Source organism: Struthio camelus, chromosome Z (assembly GCF_040807025.1).
Source record: "Struthio camelus isolate bStrCam1 chromosome Z, bStrCam1.hap1, whole genome shotgun sequence".
Classification (NCBI taxonomy): domain Eukaryota; kingdom Metazoa; phylum Chordata; class Aves; order Struthioniformes; family Struthionidae; genus Struthio; species Struthio camelus.
Genome location: NC_090982.1, coordinates 78,159,008 through 78,176,756, shown reverse-complemented (window position 1 = coordinate 78,176,756; position 17,749 = coordinate 78,159,008). Strand labels below are relative to the sequence as shown.

The following is a 17,749-nucleotide window of genomic DNA, read 5'->3' as shown; positions in this document are numbered from 1 at the left end:
GAAGGGTAACAGCAGCCCTGCTGCCGCTTGGCTTGGTGGCTGGACACGGCAGAGCCCACAGCAGGGCTGGTGACCCCTCTTCTCCCCTCTTGCAGATCCCCGTCCGTCACCGCCCAGCAGAGACAACGTCCCACCACCCGCCACCGCCACCGCCGCCACCACCACCGCCCTCCGCCCCGCTGCCCCCTCCCACCCCGGTTGGAGTCTCTTTATCTCTTCGATTTTGCACACGTTGAGGACGTATCACGCTTCTCGCCATCGCTCCGGAGGAGGACGGAGCTGCCGCCGCGCCGCGGGGACCTGCTCACCCCTCCCTGCCTCCCAGCCACGGCGCAGCCCCAAACCTCTCCGGACCGAGACCGAGGGAACGCACTTGCCCCTTTCCCTGCCGCCCTTCCCCTCGGTGCCCGCCGCGGACAAGCACCCCCGGGCCCCGTCCGCCCCTTCCCCAGGGTGCAAGGAGCGAGGCTGGGCGCCGCGTCGCCGCCGAGGAGCCGGGCCCTGAGCCCTGAGCCGGGCAGCCAGCGCGCAGGGAGCTAACCCGCCGCACCGAGGACGTGCCCGCCGCCGGGACCCGGGTGGCAACGGCGCATCTGGAAAAGGGGCCGGGAAAATGGGGTGGGGAGGGGGGTCACCCAAGGACTGAACTCACTTCCCCGAGCTCTCGAGCGCATGGAAAAGCTGAAGGGGTGCACGGGTGGGGGGGTTCGGTCCCCCTCCACGTGCCCGGAGCAGGAAATAACCGGCGACTGTCACAAGTGCGGCGGGGAGTAGGGGGGCTGGCTCTGTTCGAAGAGGAAAAGGAGTTTAAACAGCGATAAAAAGCCAGGTCCTGTCCCCGCCCTGCCGGCTCCTCGCCGCAGCTGTCCGAACGGGAGAGCATCCCGGAGCTTCGTCCTCCGACCTCGCCGCCCCAAAAACATCGCGGAGGAGCCTTCGCCAGCCCCGTTCCCCCCTCCCACCGCCACCCTTTAACCACATCGGATACGGGGAGTCGCCTCCATTGACGTCTTTGTCTTATCCTCGAACAAAATCAGAGTAGTTCTGCTGTTCCCACTCGAGCTGGAGCCCCGCAGCCCCCCGGCCGCCCCCAGCCCCTGCTCTGCTCTCCTCCCCGTCCTGCCCCAGGCCCTGTTTTGTAAAGACAGCTCCTCTTGTCCCTGCCCGGATCCAAGCGCAGTATTTAATACCGTACGTCCTAGTATTCCAACTGTTGACATGCTGTATTTGAATTTTTTATAGATGTATATATATAAAAAAAAAGAAAAAAATTAACAAAAAAAAACCCCACGCACACAGGCAGACACACGCGCACACACACATGCACACACACACACATGGACACACACACACACGCACACCAGGAGAGACCGTCTTCATTAAATGATCATTTCATGACCACTGACAGCCCTGGGGAGTTATTTCACCTCCAACTCGAGCGGGTGGGTTTGGCTGCCCACTGCTGGGCTCGGTCCTGGCTGTGAGGGGAAGGACACGGGGACAGTCATGTCGGCACCCCGAGCGGCCTGAGCCCACAGCGTCACCTCCCAGGTGGGTGGTGGAGACCCAACAGTGGCCTCCAGAGCAGCCCGAGAAGGTCCAGGATATTTGCTCGGGTGGCCCCAATCCCTGGAAATCCCCATGGTGCTATGTCAAGCAGGTGGCTAGGTGCCCCAGCATATGTCCCTATTCTCAGCTTTTGGGGACCGGATGTCCCCATCTCCCTGGGCTCTGGCTGCCCCCTGGCACCTCTGCCGGAGGTGGAAGGGCGGAGACCTGGCACTGTGTCCTGCAGGCAGGAGGCAGCCCTGGGACCGACAGAAGAGGAGACATAGTGCCAATTAATGCACTTTCCTTGTCTGATTAATAATTTCATGTCAAAAGAATGGCGTTAGCCCAGATGCTTTGAATTAAACTTTCATCAAGGGCGTCCCGAGGAAGGGCAGGACTCATCAAGCACCGGCGCAGCTGCAGCTTGCACTGGTGGTTCGGGCTCAGGAGCGTGACACAGGACAGCGGGGTCTGCCCCAGCTCGCCCCGAGCGCTGCAACCCGTGGGCAAGGGCTGTGCCTCAGTTTCCCTCCCCAGCCCCTCTTGGCTGGCGTATTCAATGGTATTCGATGCTTTTCCACGTGAGCTCCCTGGGCAAGCTGTCACCGGTTCGAGGCTGCTGAGGCCAGGGACAGGCACCAGCCGTGGCTGAGACCACAGCAGGGACCAGCTCCCACAGCCGCCAGTGTAGACCCTTTCCCTCCCGCTGCCTTACAGAGATGCTGTTCAGCTCAAGGGAAAAAAGAGCCTGGTCTTAAAGAGCCTCCAGTGACCCCAGCAGTGTCCCCACGAGCTGCGGGGGAGAGCAGAGCTGTATCTGCAAAGAGTTTTGTGCATGGCACAAAGTGCAAAGGTGCGGGGCCCTCGCAGGATGCGCTCCAGCACATCCGAGAAGAGCAGACACTTGAGCCGCCTGAAGTCTCTCACTATCCTGACAACAGTTTTCCTGCCTGTTTTTTTCCCAAGGAGATGCAACCTTTGTGCCCAGCTAGTCCAAGTTTAGGGCATACCATAAGTCCCTTTTCGTTCCTATCTCTCCAAGCCTGCTGAGGAGGGATAGGAAGGGAGCAGCCAGTTTATAGCCGCCCTTTTTCTGTGTGCCCCCCTTGCCAGGATTTGCCTTTCGCATTCAGAGACGCCTGACCCACGAGGCTCCTTATGCCTCGTGCCTTCCAAGAGCCCCCTCCCTGGATGGACGGATGGACGGGAAATAGCCACGGCACTGGCTATGCAAAGCCTGAAGGCAGCCTGAGGCCGCTCGCTGCGGTTTCTGCCAGGCTGGCGGCTGTCTCGCACGAGAGCGCAGCCCCGCTCAGCCCTGCATCCGGCTCAGACAGCGCTGGCAGCGGCGCTGCCCCTCACGCTGGCTCGGTTCACTGGTTAATGTCCCATTACCAGACAACATGCCTCCATCATTTATTAATGTTTCATTAGTGTTAAAAACATCTGGTAATTAATTATGCACTAATTACGGATTCACAGCGTTAAAAGCCAGGGTAATCTACCATAGCAAATGGCTCTTTGGGGCGGCAGGGAGGGAAGGGACATCTAGCACGGAAGAAAATGTCAGGCCCAGCCCTGGCCTGGGGGAAGCATCCCAGACAAACAGATTACCTTCATTTTCGCCGGAGGTTTTCCAGCCAGATCCGTGAGGCTGGCTAGAAATGAGCTGGAGGTGCGCTGGCTTGCAAAGAACGAACCTGCCCCTCTCGAGCCATTCCAGGGAGCCGGGGAGAGGTGCTCCGGGTGCCAGGCCAGGGACAGCTGTCTAAAAAGCCAGCCAGGAGCGGTGGCTGACACATACAGCCCCGGCCGCTCTCCGTCCCTTGCAGTCAGCACGCCGCCGGCTGCCGGGTCCAGGAAGCTGTTTGTCAGCCCCTCCGCGGTGCCTGTCCGGATTGAGAAGCAGTCCATAAAGCAAGGGGTGTTGTAAACCCCACTCGCAAAGTGCCCCGGCAATATTACGTACAGATGTGCGGAGATGTTGCTAACTTGGGAAGGTCCTGGGGGAGCGTCCTTGCCAAGCAGAAAATCCAGCCACTTAGCAGTATAAATCCATACAGGAAGAAAGAGGGAATTACAGCGCTCAGAGAGACCTGTGCATCATATAACATGAAATCCAATACATCAGCCAGGCGGAATGGGTCCCTACATCTCCCCAGCACATATGTGGCAGTAAATCCCACCTTGGGTGTTGTTTTCGGCTGTTGCTGATGCGCCAGCAGCCTTGCGCTGAGCTCCCAGGGCAGGCAGGCTCCGGCAGGGGGATCAGGAGGAAAGCTGGAAAGTAGGAGCTGTTTCCTGGCTGCGAGACCGCGCGGGAAGCAGACAGCCCTGTTGCTTGAAGAACAGGCTGAGCAGCAGAGCAGCCCAGGAGGGGCCCGAGCCTGGCAGGTTCACAGCTCGTCATCCCTCGCAGGCCCTTGGAAAAAGCCCTACAGCTTTACCAGCTCATCAGCCCTTTTAATCAGGAGGCAAATCACAGCCTCCCACCCCTGCCCTGTGCAGGGCTGCCCTGAGGCCACCTGGTTTCAGAGGCCAAGGCGGTAGCTGCCCTAGAGACATCCTGGATGCTGAGCTCCTGGGGATGGGGCTCTGCCATGATCTGGTCCAGCATCACCTGCATCCGCGTACCTTTGTCTGCATCCTTACACCCCTGGCTCTAACTTAAAACCATCCTGCTCCAGTGTCCAGCTGCTGGGTCTCATTAACCTGGGGTTAATGCTGGGTGTCTTTTTTCATTGGACTTAAATCATCCCCTAAACCTCTTCATCAGGCCGAGAGGTTTTGCAGCCTGGTGTTTCTCTCTTCGCAACATCCCTTCAGTCACTCTTTCAGGTGTCTCTGAGCCTCTGAGCCATCTCGATTCCTCCTCCTCACAGCAGGCACCAACAGGGATCTCATCCTCCCAACCCCAGCTGTCAGAGAAGCTCCCTGCTCCCACACCAGCCTCCCGGTACACCCTTCCAGTGACTGCCTGTGCCCTGGGGAGGCAGCGGGGCTGCGTCAGTCGGTGGCTGGACAAGCAGGCCCAGCACAGCTTTTCCATCACCCACCCATTCCTGATTCCCTGCGTGAATTTCCCCCGTGGACAAAAATTTACTGTGCAGAGAGTAAGACAGCTCTGCCTTTCTGCCTGAATGGACATCAGCATAGGCCCAGCCTCTCCAGAGCTATTTTCTGTCCCCTGTGGTTTTTTTTTTGCGGTTGGCAGGGAAGAGACTGGATAAAGCTTTAACTTTGGTGCAAGGCAAATTGCTGGAAGGCTGAGCAAAGCAGCAGACCTGTGAGCCCCAAGGTGATGGCAAGCCACTGTGTTGCTTCATCTGCAACAAATCAGGTGAACCTTACTGAGCTGTCACGCTTCGATGGGGCACCATGCTTTGGTGGATAAAGCGGGAGCAGCAGGCACAGTGCCGTGCACTGCAACTCCAGCAGGGCATTAGGCAGTCCCAGGTGCTAGCAGAGATCAGGGGGATGTGAACACAGGCCCCACTGCCAAGTGAGCAAAGCCAGACCTGGAGCACAAGCACATCATGCCGAGCTGGCCAAAAAGCTAGGAGGGCTCCACTGGGTCAGCTGGTGCAGGAGCGCTACTGCTTCTTTGCACAGGGCTGGATCTGATCCCCAAGGGACAGACGTTCCCTGTCGCAGCATCAGGGAGAGGCAAGAGGGGGAGGCAAGAGGGCAGCAGGAGCCGGCAGAAGGATGATGCCCAGGATGAGACAGTGAAGAGCAGCATCTGCAAGGGGCAAGAATGCAAATGGAGTCAGCTTGACGTAGATGACCCTGGACTCCCCAAGACCCCACCCTCCCTCTCTGTAATGGTCCAGAAAAATACAAGAGCCTCCCTAAACCACTGGGGAATTGTTCAGTATGTTTCTAGGTCCCATGTACCGACAAAAACGTAACGCTGCGTGCCCTTGACAGACCGTAGTCTTCCTTACGTCCTTTTCTTCCTTAATTGCAAGAGGGTGGCACTGGGGACGGCTCAGGTTCCCTAGGGATCCCAAGAGCCCTGGCATCCTCCCTCCACTGCAGGGCCAAGAATTCTGGCAGTGGAAGGTGACAGACCATCAGAGTAGGCTGCCACGGATAGCCTTTGACTACCTTATTCCTTGGGGTCTTCAGATCAGAGCTGGAAACCTCTCCAGAAGAGGCTTTCTGTTGTTTGAAGAGCCCCAAGGGATGACTCTCCTCCTCATCTCCTCTACCCTGGATGGCTCAGCCTCTACCCCAGCATTGTGCCCATGGTCCCCAGATACCGCCATCCACATCCTCATGCCCTCTCTCCCCTTCACACCACCTCTGGCACCTCTCCGCCCCTCAATGGCACTATGGGCAGACAGGTACTACCTGTCGATGCCTCCTCACATCCCCAGCACCCATCCAGCATGGGTGCTGCAACCTCCCTGCCGACCTCCTCCCCTGCTCCAGCCTCTGCTGGCTGCCTTCTCCAGCCGGGACTACCTGCATGGGCCATCTGGGAGCTCCGAATGGCCTCCAAGCCTAGTTTCCCAAAGGTGTTTCACCTGGCAGCTTGGACACTGAGTCAAGGACCTTTGCTGTGCCCCGGGGGTGTGTCCACAACGCATACGGCTGGGGCATCCTTCTGTGCAAGAAGCATGACGTAGCACAGTTTGGCAGCAGTGATCATGTATGCAGGGTCCAATCCAATCTCCAGTACTAGGCGTTTTCATATGCCATCTCACTCTTTTCCTGAATCCCTGACTTTCAGTCACACGCTGGAGCTCGCAGCACCTTAAACCTCCCAACATGCACAAACAGTAGCCGAGCACAGCTTGAGCAACTCAGCTGCAGCACGCAGACCAGACCACACTAGGGTCCCCTAATAAGCAATTGACTCTTTTTTCTCCCCTTCAAGAAAAAGCCAAGCATTAATTTGGCTTCTGCCACTCTGTTTATCTAATAGCATCTCTGATTGATTGTCTTATTTATAACCCAGATCCGGTGTCTGGGCTGCTCACGGAGACAGAGTGATTGATGGAAAGAAGACAGCCGGGAGAGGATTTAATGGAGCTGTGCGGCTGAGCAGCAGAGCAGCGGCTTAGGCATGAAATGAAAGCGTCTCCCAGAAGTCTGGGCTCCTTTTCTTGCTTTGTGCACAGTTCCTGAGAAAGCTGCTGGGTGCTGCTAGGTGCCGGGAGAAAGCTGCATGCTTTCTGCACTCTGCCAGGCTGTCAGTGACTGCATTCAGATCTACTTCGGCAGCCTGGCGGAGGACACGCCAAGGGGACACAGCCAAAAGGGACTAGACAGAAGGCTCCAAATAGTCTCTGGGAAGTTTCCTCACCTTCAGGATGGAAACAGGGGTTCAAAGGTGTGAGAACAGCCTGCCCCTGTGCAGCGTCCAGCCTGGCTGCCAAGGCCCTTGTCTGGCAAGCTGGGAATCAACTCCCGGCAGCATCAGATGGTGCAGTGAGAGGAGCGTTTCCCATGGGTGAGGAAATGCTGCCAGGTGAGGTCTTGTCTTTCTGCAGGCTGGCAGCATCTTCCAGAGGTTCCAGTTTTGCCCCAGGCCAGACTGGGAATTTCTCAGGAGAGGTTTCCTCTTCTCTGACACACTCAGTGGACAGAAACCCCTTGAGCAGAGTCAAGGACCCACTTGTGATTCACCCCACGGAGACTGTCATCGCCGTAAAGCACCAGCAGACAGGGGAGGACCCGCAGTCCTAGGAGGTCACATTACATTATGCAGGGTCACAGGGGGATGCATGCTAGCTGGACACAGCCCAAGCCTGCAGCCTGCAGCCTAACCACAGAGCAGCCTGACCCGTCTCCTCCAGGCTGGTTTGTAATCAGGAGATGGCTGACAACTCCAAGTCCCAGAGAAGACATTTAGCTTTGATCCGAGCCAAAAGTAAACCCTCATCTTGTCCATAAAGATCAGTTTGGAAAAAACCATATTGGTTCAGTCAAAATATTTCATTCCTGTTTAATAGTCTTTATTTTACGTCCGATTGTAACAGATAATCTAAGACAAGTTTAGAGCGAAGCCAAACACAAAGTTGTTTCATTATGAAAGATCCCAGCAGCCAGCTTCAACACAGCCAAACCCCACTCCCTTCCTCGTTTTTTGTTTTTCTTCCCGTCTTTTCACATCTGAAACTTTAGCAGACCAAAGTGACTTTACAGATATTGTAGTTGCAGTAGACCTGAACTCTGGAATGAAAAACAGCTTGTAGATGGTTCTCCCACCCAGCCAGCGCTCAATGTGTTTGTGGTCCCACCACCTCTGCCCAGCAAACTCTGCTCATTACCTTATTGTGGAGATGTATCGCTTCCTGGAGAAATCTCCCTCCGCCTCTTGCCCCTGTATTTCCCCTTGGAAAAGCACATAACCCCTTAGTAGCCACCAGCCTAGGCTTTCAGGGTGGGCAGTGTTCTCCCACATGCTTGCACTGGTGCTCTCTGGTTGCTGCTCTCTGTCAGCGTGGCAGCTGGTATGGTGCAGGTCATTCCTGAAACTCAAACCCAGGCCACAGGGCGTTAGCGGACTGGTGTGTGTGCCCTTCTGGGGTTGCCCGCCAGGGCCAGAGTGGTCCATGCTCCTCCATTCTCCACTCTGCAGCCTTGCCATGCGCCTCGGGCTGCGGGGGGGAGGAAAGGGCCAAGATGGGGTGATCTTTGCAGGATGTTAGAAGAGGCCGTGATGGAGGGGCCTCCGAGCAGAGGGAGCGGAAATGGCCTTTGATGTGGAAGCTCTCCTTTCACAAACACAATGAGTTGCAGAGGAGTTTTATAAACATGGCTATTGTTGTTCCATCCCTTTGGTGGGAACAGATGGTCCGAGCTTTCTGTTCATCCCCCCCTGCTCTTCCCTCACCCCCCACCCCCATTAATAAAGCCCCAGCTATTTCAGCACTGCTAAGGTTTTCCCAAGGGGGATCAATAAATAAATGTAATAACAACAAAGGGGCCCACGCAGACGAGATTTTGTTACAAAGAGGCCTCATCCCCCCCTCCTCCTTTCCGGGCCAGAGTCATCACGCACAGGCACTTCAGCCGCTTCGGGGAGAAGTTTCCCCATCAACACTGTCTGCAGGAAGCAGGGATGGGATTGTCCTACCATATGAGGCAGGCACCACTTGTCCCTAGGGAAGTCCCTATCCTCCAGTCAGGGAGGGCAGCACATGATGTTGGTGGCCACCCCACTCCCTAGGCCATTGGACCCTCACGGCATGTGGTTCCCAGCCCCCCCATGGACTTCGCCTTCCTCTTAGAAAGTAACCAGGTGCCAATACAGCCTCACAAAGTTCATCCACCAGTCCCAGGGGTGTGACAGGCAGGTACCCTATCCTTCCAAGATTTCCCAGCCAAGTAGTTGTTCTGTATCCTTTCCCAGCTTGATCTAACCTGTCTGGTATGAGTAACCTGAGGGCACACTCAGGAGCAGGCATCCAGGCAGCTGGGCTCCAGCTTGGCTTAGCCTGTGTCTTGCTGCTGCCTGATACTGGACAAGGCCATTTTCCATCCCGCTAAAAGGCAGTGGTGTCCCTGACTTGCTCCTCAATGGTCCAGTGAGGTTTTATGCAGGGCTGGGAGCAAGGCACCTGTAGAGACTAAATCAGGACAGAGCAGTTGGCAGATGTGTGGAAACCTCCTGCAAAGCACAGCCCTTCCAAACACTGCCCATGGGGGTGAAGATCTGTTTTCTTCAAGATGATCAGTGGGGTCTAAACATGGCCATGGTGTCTCACGAGGCTCTGAACATCAGAAAAGCATGTTCAGGCACTTCAGTGAGCAGGGCTTGGGCACTTATCTGGGGAAGGGGGGGGAACAGTTCAGTGGAGATTCTCCAAGACTCTAATTTGCTGAGGAAGAGGCTGAACCTAGAGTAACTGCTGTGGGCGGGGACTGAAGGACGCTGCCTGCACTTTGGCAGTGTGCAAGAGGGGATGAGCAGAGGGCTTGGTCCAAACCAAAGCACACCATCAGAGGGCTCTCCGAGCCCTGCTGCGGCGTCCCTTCTCCATGCAAGCGTCCAGCAGCCATTGGCCAACCTCCTCCCCAGCTGCTCGCTGACATTCGGTCAGGAAGGGATGTTGTTTTTATCGGAGCAGAACTTCTGCAGCTGGGGGTCAATGAGACGAAACGTGTCTCACACACACACCACCATCTCTAGCCCAGTTCCCCCTCCAAGCCACGCTGGGAATCTCCTCCTTTCCCCAACCCCTCACCCATAAAAAAATTAAAACTCCTGATATCATCTCACATAAATGTGGATTTCAGGCCCCATCAGTCAGCAGACACATCCCACAATCTGTGCTGGCTCCAGACAGCTGGAGGGGTTTGCTGGAGGACCAGAATGACTTCATACTGCCTCCCACGAACAGGGTTACCCAAAGTGCTTGGCGGGGGGGAGGAGCTGCAGGGTGGGAGAGCTCATCCCCATCCCAATAGCACGGCCCATTCGCTTCCTCAGCCAGGTGACAATGCCAAACTCTGGACCCACCAGGGAGGGTGTTGGTCAAGAGAACGGTCCCGAGTGTCAGCCTGTGGCTGAGAGCAAAATGAGCCCTGGGCACAGAGGCTGTCCCCATGGGTGCAAGTGAGGCAGCTGGTCTGGGTTTTAGTGCCTGTGAGGTTTATGAGGGCTGACCTCAGCTCAGTACTGAGTGCCTGGGGCAGGATAAATCCCACTCTGCCTTGGAGTGCAGGTGCATGGGGCTGCCAGAGAGGGGAACAAACTGCAGATGCACATGGGATCTGGAGAGGGGGAGCTGGGGCCAGCGTCGAGCTGTGCGCTGTTTCAGGGTCATCCTTGCATTGGGAAGGGTCCCTCTGTTTGGCAACTGGAGCAGTATTTGGTGAATGCAACAAGACAGGACAGGAGCACCAGAAAAGCCAAAAGGAGGGGAGAACAGAGTGCTTTCACAGGCATTCATCATGCCCAGCCAGAGATGGCCCTTCACCAGGCCGAGCTGGGCCCATTTCGTAACCTAAATGTGACTCCAGGCTCTGCTGGATCTTTCCTTCTCATCACAGCAGCCCCTGGCACTTGGTGTCTATCTCACCTGGCTGTACCTCCATCTCTGAAGGTCTAGCAGAGTCCTAGCCCAACCAGGGTCCCAGCCCCATCCACCAGCAGAAGGAAAGGTGGAAGCAAAGTCAAATACACCTCATTCCTGAGGTTAGCATCCTGGGCTGGGGCTGGCTCTGTCCGACCCATCACAGATCCCTCTGACTGATGCTCCTTAGCCATCTTTCGGAGGGAGAGATTTGCCAAAGGAGAAAAAAAAATCTCTTGGGCCCACTAGCGAGTGTCCCAGGGTGCATTTGGTCAGAGATGGGGAAATGCTAGGGTGATGCTCTGGCCTTGCCCTCTCCAGCTGGGGCTCAAAAATCAACCTGAGGTGGGACATCAGTGTGCTTGTTGGCTGTGGTACAGAGCCCGCAGAGCCCAGAGCAGGCTCCAGAGTCCCCTGCATTGCTCTCCAGATGCTCTTGGCAAGAGCTGCCCACACACAGCCAACTGTGGAGATGCCCAAGGGTGCAGAAAGACCTGCACTGTGTGCTAGTGGATATGCCACAGGGCACCTAGAGGAGACTTATGTCCTTCTGGAGGACCATGTGGGTCTGCTGGGATCTTCTTAGCACCATAACTGGCATCAGTGTGCGTGTATTCGTAGCTGTGTGAATCTCACGCTGAACCTACCCCTGATTTAAGTTCCACCAAAGGTTCCACTCCTAGCCACAATAGTAAAGAAAACAGATAGGGTCTGGAGAGATCATCTAGTCCATCCTGCTGCTGCCACCCCAGCCGCTTGGTCTCATCACCCAGGTGGCATGAAAGAAACTGTCCCAACTGCCTAGGTTCAGGGTGCCAGTAAAGTCCTCAAGCATGGGGGGGTCCCTTCCCTTCCTCGAATGCCAGGAGACAGTTGAGATCTGTGCTGGGAGAGGTGCACAGGGTAGGATGCAGCCTGCGACCCTGCAGGAAGGCCTCCCTCCAGGCAGTGGGTCCCCACTGAGCTGGGATGTGGGGAGCAGCTGGGAGCAGGTGTTAACTGTTGGGCTGGCAGGGGGCTTCCCTGTGCTTTGTAAGAGCAATGGGGAATTGCAGTCCATACCCCACATTCCCTGTTTCATGTAGCGCTGATTTGGATCCCTGCCTCAGAAGCCTGGCAGGGGGTTAAGAGCCTTACTCCGAGTGAATTATAATGATATTTTAAATAAAATAATATAAAGCAGGTGGTTGAGATTGAAGGTGGATAAACGCCCAGCACACAGCACCTGACTGAAGCCAAGTGTGAGTCTAGTTTTGGGCCCTTTGAAGTCAGTGTGCCTTTGTGCTGTCAGTGGGTTTAGGGATCAAACCCTCTGTGCGTGCCTCCCACCACCACTCTCGTAATTTATAGATGTGCAAGGCTATCCCAAAGCCTCTGTTGTGAACAGTCAGCATCAGCCCTGTCCAGCTGGCCTGGTTGTGTTTGCTTCCCATGAGTAGCAGTGTAGGAACACCTTACAGCACAAATTGCCCCCAAAAGCAAACTTAACGCTTGATGTCCAAATCACCTCTCGTGGACTTCCTGGAACCCTCAGCAGCACGACAGCACCCTCAGTCATAGGTACTCCATCCCTGTATCACATTACCTGTCCCGCTCGACAGGCAACCCATTGACTAATAAATGTGCACGCACTTTAATTACAGCGCTGTGAATCCTCCTAGTGCTATTTAGTTGGATAGCTCATCTATTCGAGGAGCTGGAGCAGTACTTATTCAGCTCAGTAGTGCAAGTCTCTGGATTTTCAAGCCTTTAATATTCACTCTGATCTGTTCATAAGTTATTCATAGGGAGTGGGAAATGCTTCACAAGAGAACTTGGTCCAAATTGCAAGCGCTTCTGAGGCATCTTGCAATCTGCTTGCACAGGGAAAGGAGGGGGAAGTAATAAATAAATGATTATTTACAAATTATTTACTTGTCTTCACTAATTTTCATGCTGTTTACCTGGCAGCAGTCTGAAGTCAGGAACAATTAGGAAAGAGTTTCTCCTCACTTATCAGCGGCTGAAAGTTATGCCACAAGGGGGAAGAAAGTCAATGCTGTGGAAGAGCAAGATGGAGCTAGTTCTGGCTGCCAGAATTGGCCAGCTCATTCGATTTCCATGCTCCAGAAAGGCTCACTGTGGACAAGGCCCCAGAGCAGCATAAGCAAGCAACTTCTCCAGCTGCCTTTGCTGAGCTATCCAGCTCCATCCCATCCTGGCAGAAGCTGACCTGCCTCCAGACTGTTCCTCTCTGAATGACATCTGGGCAGGCAGCCAGCAGCCCCAAGAAACACCACACTGTATTGCATCTCCCCGAAATCTGGCAACTCAGGGCAACATCAGTCTGAGACTCTCTTTTCTGCCACAGCTCACCACGATGCACTGAGTCAAGCCCAGGATCTTGTTCCTTATCTTCAAGGCTTGCTGAAGGTCATAAAGTTCCTAAGGCCACTGTGCTCTTCAGGAGAGGGCCGGGTCTTCCCAGGAGGCTGTTCTCTGGTTGAGAGAAGCTAGGGCTCTTTGCAAGGCCCTAGGATGGTCTCTGGTGTGAGCTAGGCAGCAGAGGCAGATGGGACAGGAAGCCTAGCCCATTCTGGCATCAACAGCTCTGGGTCCATGAACATGTGAAAGATGAGCATCACAGCCCATGCCGTGTCGCCCCAAAAAGCATGGGGGAACTCTGCCCCAAGGCAAAGTCACTCAGGCAGACAACAAGGCTACCTGGGCCAGGCAGCAGAACAAGCTGCTGCCCTCCCACTAGTGACCACTTCAGACTCATTACTTCCACCTCCAGCTAGTCTGCCACAGTAAACCAAAGACAGAAAATCATGCTGAAGAGGGATGGGGAGCAGGAAACTTAATGTTCGAAAGACCTTTAGGGAAGGAAAAGAGAGGACAGAATCTAGCAGTGTCAGGACAGCAGGACAGCCTGGGATCTGCAGTGCTGTGGCAGAGCCCTCTGTAATTTACAGCATGGATTTTTGCTCATCTCAGCTCAGCTCCATGTTAGAAGTCAGCAGAAGCCCTCCTAGCTGGACTGATGTGTCCTGTGGATGTTTCCATGCTTCATTCCCCTCCTGTTGTTCAGGGTTAGTGAATTCCTCTCAGATGAGCATTTAGCTCCTGTCTCCTTCCAGGCTGGTCCTGTTAGCACTGGCACTCCTGGCTCCACACTGCATCTGTGCATCTCAGAAAAGGAGCTTAGTGATCACAGCTGGATCATCAGAATAATATGGAGCTTGAAGGAGAACAACAAGGTACTGAAGGAACCAGCAGGATGTCTGGGGACCATTCAAGGCAGAGAAGGCTACGCATAATGCCTGTTGGGTGGAGACGGGCATGCAGACTGGCAAATGCCTGTTGAAGCATGAACTTGGACCACCGTTGACTGATGGCAAAGCTCATGTGTGGGCTCAGGGCTTGGATAATGTGGGAGGATAATATAATGTAATCAGGAGCAAAGTGCATGATGAGCACACATCACAGAACAGTAGCTCACAGGATATAGACCAGTACAGTGCATAAGGGACTGATTAAATGTGTAGAAAGGGGAGGCAGCGGTTGGGTTATCCAGATGAAGCCTGCTGGCCAGGTAGACACGATTAGGCAGCACAGAGGGGCACGTGGCCATACAGGGGGGAAAGTCCGGTACTAACAAGACCCATCAGCAGCACGTTCCTCAGGCTGACACCCACCTGTGGCATAGCTGCGCTCCGGGGACAAGCAGTGGTATCTGAGCTATCAGGCTCCAGGAGGCTGAGCAAGAACATTTGTACCCAGGGACGGGGTGCTGTGCATGACCTGTTGGAGGGTGAATGCAGGATGCTCGGCCCTGAGTCACGCTTTCTGCAGTATCAGGGAAAGAGAAAATGGTCTGCAGCCCACAGGTCCGTGCCATCTTCTTCAGGGCTGTTCTTCCTCTGTTCCCCTCCCTGGTCCCAGCATCCCCTTTTCAGCTGCCCTGCACTTCCCCATGGCCAGGTCTGGGCCCCAAGCTGCTCAGCACTGACTCTCCTCCCTGCAGCCTTCCAGCTCATCGCTTCCTGCAGTTGGCTGGTAAATCGTCTTTGTGCACATAAATCGTCTTTGTGCACATATCTCCCTTGGCCTTATGGAGAGGGAATTTATACCCCTGGCTGAGCTGTCAGAGAGACCTCCAGCTGCCAGGATTGATCATCACGCTCCTATTTCATGACTCAGGTGTGCAGGGCTCTGGTGAAAGCTACCGTTTCTGCTTCCCTGCGGAATCTTGCATGCACAGCTGCTGGCACATGCCTAGGTCCAAATCACTCTGAATCACCTAGGGAGAGTTAATTGCTCTGGTTCTTAATGATCACTGAGATGGGTGCTCAGATGGATGCTCTGGCCAGGGAGCAGAGAGGCAGGAGGGGGTTACAGATTGCGAGCCTCGCGCAAGCTCTGGGTGGTGGGTATCTACATGGTGGGAACTTCCATGCTCCTTGGAGGAGTCCTGGAGCAACCAGAGCAACAGACAGCAGGCAGATGCTTCAGGACTGCTCTCATCCACCCAGTACCCATCTGAGTAAGGAGCAGCGCCTGACAAAAATCTCTTGGAGAAACTCTGACATGGTCACAGGACTCTGAACTTTCTGAGCACAGCCACACTAGTTGACACATGGACCTACTCAAACTGCCCTGAAAATAAAGCCCTCGCTAGCCACTGGCAAGTCAACAGGCAGAATGACCTAGGCTGCGGCAATGCTGTGGCAGTTGAGGTTATTTGCTTGGTCATGCATGTTAGCATAAACACGGACAACAGGTCCAGATGCAGACATCCGCATTTGCAATCCCTCTTGTCATTTGTGTGAGGAAACACTACAGCTGGGGCGGGGAGGCACAGGGAGGAAGATGTGGAAATGCCTGTAGGCTCCTTGGCCCAGCACACGTATGCAAAGGGGACAGGTTTGCAACTGGAATGAGCTGCCCAGCAGCTGGCAGTGGTGTACTCGCTTACACCCGTCTGCAGATCTGCCCCAAACTCCCTCCAGAGCCGGGGTCTCTGGCGCGAGATAAACACTGAGCAAATGCTCTTTTTTCCTGCGACAATAACCCTCTTTAACTTTTCAACTTATCACCTGCACAGAGGTTTATAAAATTTTCAAGCTAATGGCGTCTCCAGTAATGATACTGCAGATGTACATGCTGCACCCTGGGATAAATAAATTATAGGAGGCAGAGTAAATTGCAAGGGGAAGGACAGCAGCTGCAGGCTGGGAAACAGATGGCTTCACTGTTGGCCACAGCTTGGTTTCTGTGCGGGGCTTGTTCACAGGCCTGGCCCTTGTGTGGTAGCTCCGACGACCACCAAAGCACACCTGCGGCTGGTGGCCAGCGGAGTGGCTGCCGCCTCACAGGCTTCTCTGAGCTGCGCTCTGCGCTCTGCTCCACGTGCATGATTCAGCCTGCTGCAGGGCTGGGCACCACCGGGGTGTCCTTGTGCGCAGGTCAGCGTGGGATGCTGGCCTTCACCCTTCTGCTTGCTGGATTTTCGGGCTGGAGAACCCAAGCAGCCTGCAGGAGTGGGTGGGATACTCAGCAGCTTCCTAGAGCGGAGTGGTTGCGCTGGTGCCGCTCGTTCCCGCCAGCACCAGCAATGTGGGTCTCAGGGCCAGGAGTGAAATAAGGCCCCATCTGGAGGCTCCTGGCCCCTCTGTGTCCTCCTGTCAGCTCTGAAGCGGCTACTGGGACCTGCTGAGCCCCAGTAACGTCGAGGGGCACAGGGATGAGCCATGGGTGCAGAGGAGCCAGGGGCATGCGGAAAGGCATCCCTGAGGCTCTTTGCTCCCCACGTCTCACTGAGAGTAACATAGAGCTCCATGACCCCAGGCATGGAGTCTGATCCTGCCACGGGGACTCCAGCAAGGCTGATAAATGATGGGTGCTTTGCTCCCAGAGCTTACAATGTCACCAGAAGACTCTCCGGCAGAAATACAGCTCTTCAATATACAGCCAGCCAGTATGGCTCCATCTCAGTGAGACACGTCGCTCGTGCTGACCCCCTGGCTCTGAGCACACTGTTGACACTCACATGGTCCCACCAGCCTGCACTTGCTCAGCACTGTGGCGGGGCCATCCTATCCCTTGCTGCAAGCCCACAGCCTGTGCTGGGAGCGCGCACGGGCAATGCACGCTCCTCTCCTTTCACGCTGCTCGGATCTGTCTCAATAGCTGAGCCAGGCCAGCTGCTTCCCCAGCTGCTTTCGGGCCTCTCTGGCTTGCAGAGCAAAAAGTCTCAATGCACCAGCAACCTCCTGCACCCTTTGCCTCCAGCCTCTTTGCAGGCTCCTGCATCACCATCCCTTGCCTTGCCTTGCTACAGCCTTTCCAGCTCATCAGCCCTTTTAATCAGAAAGTAAATCACCTCTACAAACATTGCTTCCTCCATGAGGGAGAATTCATCCAGCTGCCGGTGGCAGTCACCGTGCCCTGCACACACCTGGTCCATGGCCGAGAAGAGACCAGGCTGCACAGGAAGAGTCCTCACTCTGCAAACACCAGAGCAAACCCTCGGCAGCAGCTGGGCAGACGAGGCTGTGTGGGCAGACAGAGCAGCTCCATGTCACGCTCCAGCCTGTGTAACCGCACTGTGTGCTCTCACGTTGTGATGGAGGTGCGTAACCTGCACCTCACACCACGTCGGGGCTGAGTACAGTGCTGAAGAGTCCCAGCAGTGGTGCAGGGACATGGAGCTTTTTAGGGCAACTCTTGCCACCTGGAGCCCATGTTACAGCCTGACATACAAGCTCTCCCAGATGCATCCGTTCCCCACAAGGCCAGGAGAGCAGCAGGATGGGGCCTGCCAAGTCCCAATGTGCTAAGTGACATTTTTCTCTCTCTTATCCACCCTACCAGCCAGTTCTTCCTGGCAGAGCCCCTGTGCAAAATGCTGGCCTGTGTGTGTGGTATTGCACTGCCCTACAGGTGCAAAATGCTGGGGACTCTGGAGAGACATTGCCCCGGGGAAGATGGGAGATATTGCTCCCTTTCACAGCTCAAAATCTTCTCAGAAAGTGCAATTCCAGTGTGTGCTGGCCTGTGCAATGCCCCTAGGATGCACAGTCCCAAGGCTTTCAGTGCCTCCTCTAGCCAGGCACAAGTCCCCCACTGCCAAAAGAACAGCCATCCCCAGGATGCAGCACAGCACTGAAGGCTCAAAAGAGAAG

At 55.2% G+C, this 17,749-nt stretch overlaps 1 protein-coding gene across 15 annotated transcripts in view; it reads left to right on the top strand.

The window, feature by feature from the left end:
• LOC104152004 (ciliary neurotrophic factor receptor subunit alpha) overlaps positions 1-1,406 on the top strand; it is a 238,422-nt gene extending 237,016 nt beyond the window's left edge. For all 15 annotated transcript variants that reach the window (XM_068928278.1, XM_068928274.1, XM_068928283.1 and 12 more), the window contains one exon: positions 96-1,406. In XM_068928278.1, the coding sequence (XP_068784379.1) occupies position 96 (1 nt within the window). In that variant the 3' untranslated portion in view covers positions 97-1,406. The remainder of the gene's footprint in view (positions 1-95) is intronic.
• The last annotated feature ends 16,343 nt before the right edge of the window (positions 1,407-17,749 follow it).